Source organism: Simochromis diagramma, unplaced genomic scaffold (genome assembly GCF_900408965.1).
Source record: "Simochromis diagramma unplaced genomic scaffold, fSimDia1.1 OVJJ01000165.1, whole genome shotgun sequence".
In the NCBI taxonomy this organism is placed as follows: domain Eukaryota; kingdom Metazoa; phylum Chordata; class Actinopteri; order Cichliformes; family Cichlidae; genus Simochromis; species Simochromis diagramma.
Window position 1 is genome coordinate 1,157,835 of NW_024387467.1, and position 9,026 is coordinate 1,166,860.

Here is a 9,026-nt window from a genome sequence, read left to right on the forward strand (position 1 = left end):
TGCTTCATGTGGACTTCATTCATGTCACACACTTGTGTTGATGCTAATGGAATTCCGGCTGACCTCGAATCTTATGTAGATTATCTCACAGCATGAAATATACACGCAGCAACACACTTTTGTAGGCAACAGCTACAGATGATCCTTACATAACTCGTCTGAGTCAGGAGAGCTGAAAGCCAGGCAGCCCGCCCCACCCCCACACACACAATCCCATGTGGATTACAGACCATACTAAATTATGCTGAGATTATGCCTCATGGTGGCAGTGACATAAGAAACCAGTTGATGAACAGTTCCACTGAGAACGTCAGTGCAGGGATGGAGAACATCAAAGCTTTTCTCTGAAGTGTTCCACCTGAACACTTCAGAGAAAGTGCTGAGGACCTCAGGCAGATTCAACAGGGAACACAAGGAAATCTGAAGGAAGACAGGTGGGTGTTTGTCATGATTTAGTTCAGTTTATCGATCGCCTCTAACATGAGAGACCAGCACAGCTGCAAGAAATGTTTCAGGTGTAATACTGCCTGCAGATGATGTTTGTGCAGTACGGCTAACACGTCTGGTAAAGGTTTCAGATCCCATGTGAGTTAACAATGCTCTACCGTCTATTAATAGCAGGAGTAAAGTGCAGCACAGCATCATACATCCAACCACACATGCAGGTGTAGCCTGAACAGAAGCTACATCCACAGCCACAGCTTCAGTCAGCACACGCAGCTGCAGCTGCGCTCAAAGCCACTCCATATGCATGTCCCACTTCTTTCTTTTGAAAAGAGTCAGAAGCACATCACTCATCGGGTACATCTCGAGTCCCACAAGACAAACAAAAACCTTCTTACTAAACAGACAATCAGTGTAAGTAAGAAGAGAGGGGAGAAAAAAGAATCAGGAGAAACAGGCTAAAAACTGTCCAATAAAGTCCCTGCAAGTACTTTGATCATTGCTATTTGCAGTCCTGCTCAAAATACATCAACAGCAAGTCCGTCGGTAGCTGAAGGAAGTTGGAGAGCATTCATATCTGACAGCAGAGCTCGTGAGGAAAACAGACGCCTGCCCACCGCCTCAGATCGTCGCTCCGTATTAGCTTTGGTTCACCGGCAACAGGCCGAGAATCATATCAGGAAAATTAGGTCAGACATGTCTGCAGTCACCTTTTCACGCGTGTAGCTCACAGCATGCCCCGCTATTTATTATCAGGCTGTAGTGATGCAGAGAGCATGAAGGAGGCAGCACACGTGACTTCACTGTGCTTTATCATGACACTGATGTAAAAGTACTTTCACTTCCTGTATCTGAAGATCTGACTTTGTTCTCCTCACCCAGACCTGCTCGGTGCATCTCGGGCACGTGGAGCGCTTGCTGTTTATCCTCCCCGACACGACCCTGAGTACAAGCGGCATGTGTCGGCGAGGCCTGATCGGGAGGTGGAAAAACTAAAACACAACCTGACACCAGTGAAACACTGGACACCAGCTCAGCGTTTAATAGAAGTGCACGTTTTTAGCTGCAGTAGTGACAGGAGAGCTGGAGACGAGGACCAATAATCAGATTAAAGACAAACAGATCGTAACTACAGTTTCTAAGGCAACAGACTCATTTATTTCTTTCATTGATGAGAAAACAAAAAGGACAATCCAGTTTATAGTGCCAGCCCAGTGTGGTGCCGTTTCTGTAAACACAGAAGGATCAGATGGTAAAATGGATTTTAGATTACAAGCTTCACTTATTACTTTGCTCTTGTTGCTCCTTTTCAGGAGACCAATCACATTAGCTGTGTTAGAGGGCGTCACCCTGGTAACCCAGGAAATGGATTCGAACATTGATCCTAAACACAGCGAGTTAAACTAATGGAGCCCTTACGGTCACTTTTCTCTGGCTGTGAACAGGCTGAGTGACTGAATGAGGCACACATACATGCACAGCAGTCACCTGCAGCAGCGCTCTCCAGACCAATCAACTCATCAGTTTCACTGCTTCTCTTTCTGATTCCTCCAATTTTTCAAGCCAGTTTGTAAACACGCCTGTTATGTCTGTACATCGTCTTCTTTCAGCCTCCATAGTGTCCTCTTCTGTCACACCAGTCGGTGCATGCACCAGTTTCGTATGCAGCAAAGTCGTGCACATGCTTTTATTGTCTTAACAGTTTCAGTTGGGAAATCTGTTGGAGGTGGTTGTAGCTCCGAGGCACAACAGGTCATCTGTTAATTGGAAGGTTGGTGGTTTCGTCTCGTTCAGCCATTCAGAGTGTGAATGTGTGTGAATGTTGGAAAGCACAGAAAAGAGTGCGTCTATGAATGAGAACCAGTCCATGTACCTGATGATGGCTGCCATCACGTCTATACTGAGAACACACCAGGTCACATTCACGGTCATAATCATCAGGATTTGTGGTGAAAGTGCAAGGAAGAGAATCACTAAGCTCACCTCAGCCTCTTACTCAGTGTGCACTACCACTGATTACCTCGCACCTTACAGCATATATAACTTCATCTTAAGCTGGAACAGTGTGCGTGTCAGTGTCAGGTGACCACTTCACCTCCTGTTAAAGTGTAACTGTGCCTTTCCACAGCAAGTCCCAGCACGCAGACAACGTGGGGACTATCAGTGTTTCGTTGCCACGTTCACTCCTCCGGGCTGTTTGGAGACTTCCTACCTGTAAGACACCTGCTTCCTGAAGGTCAGCTGCACGAACTCTGCCTCCATCTGGGATACCGCCAGCTGCTGCTCAGCCCCCTTCAGCTCTTTCTGTTTGGGTACCTGAAATCAAAACACATCTGTTGTTTCCGATGAAAGCTTGCTGCCTCACACGGGCGCCGGCAGCCTGCAGCAGCGGCTCCTGTACGCGGTAAGCATGGAAGGAGAGCAGCACACACCTGAGAGACACCGGACTCCTGTGCGCTCCTGGAGTGTTCCAGCCCAGCGAGCACGTCCTCCTCCTCGGCCACGTCTTCCAGCTCGGGCCGCTCCGAGTCTCTCATCATCGCTGCGATCAGCGCGGCCTGCGTGCTTTTACCCGGATTAATGCTCCTGTCCTCGGCACGGTGTCGCTGATCCCGGTGCTGCTGCTGTGTTTATTTTGGTGCGCGTTTCCACGAAACTACAGCCCCATCCTCCACGCTGCGCGACACGCTAACCCGGCGCGGACCGTAACTGTCCTTGAGACGCACACGATAAAAGTTGCGTGCGGCAGGTGAGAGCTGTCCTCCTGTCCCCTCCCGCACCGTCCACTCACGCAACGTGTTGCCGGAAATCAGCTGTGAGCGCTCGCGTCCTCCCCCCACCCCTCCCACTCTCTCTCTCGCTCTCTATTGAATGACTTGTGATGAGGGTAAGAAATAAAACACGTCTCGTGTTTTATTATATCATTGACGGTGGTCCTTGGTTTTACGCAGTTCTGGCATTTAGAACAGCGAGTGTGTGTGAAGAGTTTGCTTGGAGCTTAGAGGGAGGCTGCGAGTGTTTGATCGGAGCGCTGCCTGTTTCTGCGCAGCTTCTAATGTTAGTAAACGACTGGCCTTTCAGAGAGCACACACATGTTCACAAACTCAGGGGTTTCTGCGCACACGTCAGGTCTGGTCTGGAAAATTTCGGTATTTTATTGGTTCGGGACGTGGAAGTTTAAATGGCTCTAGAGCGCCACCTATACAGGCAGTACTGCAAGTGCATAGTTTGACCTACATCAGGGGTGTCAAACTCAAATACACAGTGGGCCAAAATTCAAAACTGAAACAAAGTCGCGGGCTAACGTGAATATTTATTGAAATATATTTATTCCTCCAGATATAAGAATGAATCTTATGGACTCAAACACGTTTTGCTGAAAAACTGAATATGGAACAAGCAAAGCTTAATACTAAACAATATATATATTAGCTGTATAATACCAGTAGGCCAGCTCTAATAGTAATTTGGTATGGCTTCACGGGCCAAATGTAATTAGGCTGCGGGCCAAATTTGGCCCGCGGGCCAGAGTTTGACACCTATGCTCTAAACCAAATGACCAGTTGTCTAAACACATCTAAATCTAGCCATCATTTACCAATATCATAAACACATGTCACATGAAGACACGAGTCACAGAACACAATCCTCCGTTGTCATAAATCTAAACACATCTTTCCTAAAACACAAGTTGCAAAAGAACTCTGCTCATATTCTCAAATGAAAGCTCATGTGATGCAACATGCTTGCCACAGTCAGCAAGATTTGAACACAATGAACACACCTGGTGTCATTCATTACACACAACGACTCAAAATTGAAGACACTTGTTGCTAATGCTGTGACCACATGTATAAAAGCAAGTTCAGAGTGCACAGTCTGCTGAAGATGCCTGAGCACCATGGATGAAGGCAGAGTCAGGGGAAGAGGAATTCGATGCAGAGGAGGGAGAATAGCTGGCCCTGGAGGAAGAGGAGCAGGCCAATGAGGAAGAGGAGCAGACTGATGAGGAGGAAGAGGAGGAGGCCAACATGGGAGAGGAGAAGGTCCAGGAGGGAGAGCAAGACAACCTCGCACCATCATTACGGATGAGATGCGAGCAGCAGTCATTGACCGTGTCATGACAAAGGCTGAAGCAGGACTAAGAGTCCGTCCAAACCTGAGTAGGGTCACCACTGCCACCACTATCAGGGCATTCAGACAACACAACAGGTACTCGATCGCTTTCTTTGTCACAATACAGTTTTACAAACCTGTGAAAGTAGGCTATTGGTTTCAAATCAGACTGTATTGTAACACATGTGACAACACATGTTTCTTTCTTTAGAGTTGAAAGAAAGCCACATAGAGGTGGGAGGGTTGCCATATTTAAAGAAACCCTCATTGTGGATACGGTTCGTGGGAACAACCTCATCAGACTCCAGGAGATCAGAGACGAAGTCATTGCCGATAATGTTAACTTTGAGAGCACTGACGATGTCAGCTTGGCCACAATAGACCGAGTTCTCCGGCGCCAAAAGACGCGGATGAAACAGGTCTATAGGGTTCCCTTTGAGCGCCACTCTGCGCGACACAAAGACCTGCGTTACGAGTATGTGCAAGTAAGTATACATGTTCACAGTACAGTCAGTGGACATACTGTGTTGCTCAGTGGCCTACATTACTTCTGGACAATACTGCGCTACCTGATTGACTGTTGTTCTGAACACCTGTGCACTTTCACATTTTCAGAGGATATTACAGTTGGACGCAATGACTACCTCTTCCTGGATGAGGCTGGCTTCAACCTGCAGAAACGAAGGCAAAGAGGCTGTAACGTCATTGGCCAAAGAGCCATCACTGAGGTCCCTGGCAAACGGGGAAGGGGTAATATTACCCTTTGTGCGGCCATGGGTTCGGAGGGGCTTGTCCACCGGCATGCTGTCCTTGGGTCTTACAACACCCAATGTCTCCTCACCTTCCTAGAGGAGCTAAAAGACATCCTCCTGGACCGCCAACAACACCATCCTGGGCCCGCACATCACATTTATGTGATCATCTGGGACAACGTCCGCTTCCACAGAACAAACCAAATCAGAGTGGTTCACCACCAACAGTGACCACTTTTTAAACGTCTGTCTGCCACCCTACTCCCCTTTCCTGAACCCTATAGAGGAGTTCTTCTCATCGTGGAGATGGAAGGTTTATGACAGACACAAGAGAGAACCTCCTCAGGGCAATGGAGCTGGCCTGTGTTGACATCCCAGCGGAGGCCTTCCAAGGATGGATTCGCCATTCCAGGGCGTTTTTCACGGTGCCTGGCAAGAGACAATATATCCTGCGATGTGGCAGCGACATGATGCCGCACAGTGATTGTGGTGTGAATGACGTAAATAAAAAAACTTCACACCCTGTTCATGTTTTCAGGAGTACTGTTGTGTGCAATAGATTCCTTTTTTGCATTGAGTTGTGTTACAGCAGTGTACGTACATGCAGGATTTTCTATAGATTTATACTCTTCATATGAAACTCACAAATCTAAACGCCTCTGCAGAGATCTACGACGATCCGTTACTGTGTGGTTTCTAAAAATATGCACTGGCAGTTATGAAACAAAGAACCTTCTCACAAACTGAGCATTGTGTTTTCAATTGTTTTGCTGTAGTGTGTAATGATGTGTTTACATTTTTGAAAGCTTCGAGCTGCTCTTTTGGTGTGAAAGTTTGATTTTTAGCAGTGGGAAGGTGTGGTTGTGTTTAGACACTGGGGAACATGTTTGTGAAATGTGTTTTAGCATTTGAGAAAAACTGATTTTAACATCCATGTCTGCTGTGACTCTAAACTTCTGGTCAAGGACTTTTTAAATATTGTTGACTCTTTTAACTTGACCCAGTGGGTTACTGGTCCCACGCATGAAAAAGGTCACACACTGGACTTGGTGCTCTCCCATGGGCTGGATGTGTGCATCACGGAAATTTCAGAGTTGCGCATCTCCGATCATCTTCCTGTGTTGTTCACTCTAATGCTGCTCTGTAGATAAGCCGTACGTCCCAGCGCGCAAATCCAGCACCCTTCATTTATACCGTTAAGAAAAGAAACTTAGTAACCTAAGATCATCACACTGCCCCTCTGTCTCCCTCCAAGCTTGCTTAAAAGCACTTTTAATACTGTTGGGCCTTTCATCCTGAGATTAATGAATATGCCCCTGCGTCCCATCATGCTTTAAACGAGCTGTAGTTCAGCCTCTTCTTAAAAAAACAAAACCTGGACCCACCTGTTCTGTCCAACTACAGGCCTATCTCAAAGCTTCCTTTTCTATCTAAGGTCTTGGAGAAAGTGGTCTACCTACAGTTGCAGGCACACCTTGATTTTAATATGGTCTCTGAAAAACTTCAATCTGGTTTTAAATCCCTACATAGCACTGAGATGCACTGAGACGGCACTTTTAAGGGTTTTTTTTAACGATGTTCTTTTAACTCTGGACTCTGGCAGCCCTGCTGCCCTTTTATTGTTGGACTTGTCAGCAGCTTTTGACACGGTCGACCGTGACATCCTGTTATCACGGCTAGAATTTCATGCTGGCCTAAAAGGATCTGCTCTACAGTGGTTTCGTTCCTATTTGTCAGAAAGGTTTTTTTTTATGTCAATATGGGCCCCCACAACTCCAAAATAGCCCCTCTTAAATACGGTGTACCTCAAGGCTCTATTTTGGGTCCTGCCCTGTTCGCACTTGGGCTCCATCTTCTCGCGGTACAGCATTTCATTTCACTGTTTTGCTGATGATTTGCAGATTTATCTACAGGGTCAGACCATCCGCAGCTCTTATTACGCTGACGATGTCAAACAGTGGTTGTCATTAAATATTTTAAAGCTAAATGAAAATAAAACTGAGGTCATTTTTGGCAACGTTAATCATATCGACAGCACTCTGGGCCCCTTTCCTCGTATCGTAAAACACATGTAAAAAACCTCGGTGTCTACATTGATGGTTCTTTTAAATTGAATAAGCAGGTGAGTGCAGTAGTTCAGTCCTGTTTCTTTCAGTTAAGACAGCTAGCCAAGGTAAAGCCATCCCTCCCGGCTAACGTCTTTGAGCGTGTTATTCACCTTTTCCTTACTTGTAGATGAGACTACTGCAATTCATTGTATTATGGTCTAGATCAGGCCTCCATCCATCGTCTTCAGATGGTTCAAAATGCAGCTGCTCGCCTGCTAACTGGTACCAAACGGAGAGAGCTTATAACCCCAGTTTTAGCTTCTTTACACTGGCTTCCTGTCTCCTACAGGATCCAATTTAAACTTCTACTTTTTGTTTTTAAGTCACTTAACGCCCGAGCCCCTCCTTACCTGTCTGAGCTCCTCTCTGTTTGTGCTCCAGGACAAACCACGAGGTCTAGCTCAAAACTAATGTTGTCCATCCCACGGACCAACCTCACATCCCGTGGTGATAGATCCTTCTCTGTGGCAGGTCCCAGACTTTGGAATAGTCTCCCCTTAAATATTAGATCTGCACAAACACTTGAGCAATTTAAATCATTACTAAAGACACATTTCTATGCCCTGGCTTTTAACACACTATGACCCAGGCATTCTGGTCTTATTTGAATTAGTTTTAGTTATTGTTTTAATTCTTTTATTGTCCTATTATTGTTTTTATTGTTATTATTGTTTTACATTGTTGCTTTTTAACGCCACTTTCATATTGTTAAGCACTTTGTGCAGCATCGGCTGTTTGAAATGTGCTATATAAATAAATATGACCTTGACTTACTGTTTAGGAGCAACTGTGACCACATAATTTCCTCTGGGAACAACAAATTATTCAGATTCTGATTCAAGCCTAAAAAGGCTCCTAACACAAGGAATGAACCAGTATTCCCTGACTAATAGTGAGTGGCTGTTGGAGGATGATGGCAGTCACCAGGAAATGGTTTGCAACAATATTTTTTACAGTCTTTAATTTGAAAAACAAAAAACAAACAAACAAGAAACTAAACAGTTTTCGTCCAAAAAAAATCCTTATTCACAGTTATTGGTGTTTCCTGTCATTTTATGTTAGACGTGTTAATTCTGCTTTGGTAATTGTATTGATATCTATTTAAATAACAGGAAAATTCTGTGAAAGGAAAAAAAGTATTAAAATGTGTAGCTAATAATAATACTAATAATAATAATAATAATAAAAATAATAATACTACTAATAATAATAATAATAATAATAATAATAATAATAATAATAGATACCTATTCGTATATTAAAGTAATACTTTCTGACAGTATATAAGTAAGAAAATATTCTGAAAGTCCAGTAGGGGGCAGCAGAGCACACGGTGTTGTTGAAGAACCTTACCCTTACAATATAACTGTTGTAATGTGGTACTTACTATACAGATTAGATGAAATACTTCTGACACAGTGAGAGTGAGAAAAAATGTTCTCAGGTTGAAACATGGAAAATGTTAAAGACAAGAAGTTAATGTGCTCTGTGTGTTTAAAGGTTTAATTTCATTTTTAAAGACCTGTCATCAAATCATTTTATTTGCTGTAAATGTTTTTATGTCTGGGAAGAGAGTATGTAACTTAAATATCTATCAATCTAATTT

General features: G+C 44.5%; 1 protein-coding gene across 1 annotated transcript in view; it reads right to left on the reverse strand.

Moving 5' to 3' along the window:
• LOC120723441 (diacylglycerol kinase zeta-like) overlaps positions 1-3,510 on the reverse strand; it is an 89,166-nt gene extending 85,656 nt beyond the window's left edge. Inside the window, exons 1-2 of the mRNA XM_040014869.1 lie at positions 2,877-3,510; positions 2,657-2,760 (exon numbers count right to left, since the gene is read on the reverse strand). Of these exons, the coding sequence (XP_039870803.1) occupies positions 2,657-2,760; positions 2,877-2,984 (212 nt within the window). The 5' untranslated portion in view covers positions 2,985-3,510. The remainder of the gene's footprint in view (positions 1-2,656; positions 2,761-2,876) is intronic.
• Between the last annotated feature and the right edge of the window lie 5,516 nt (positions 3,511-9,026).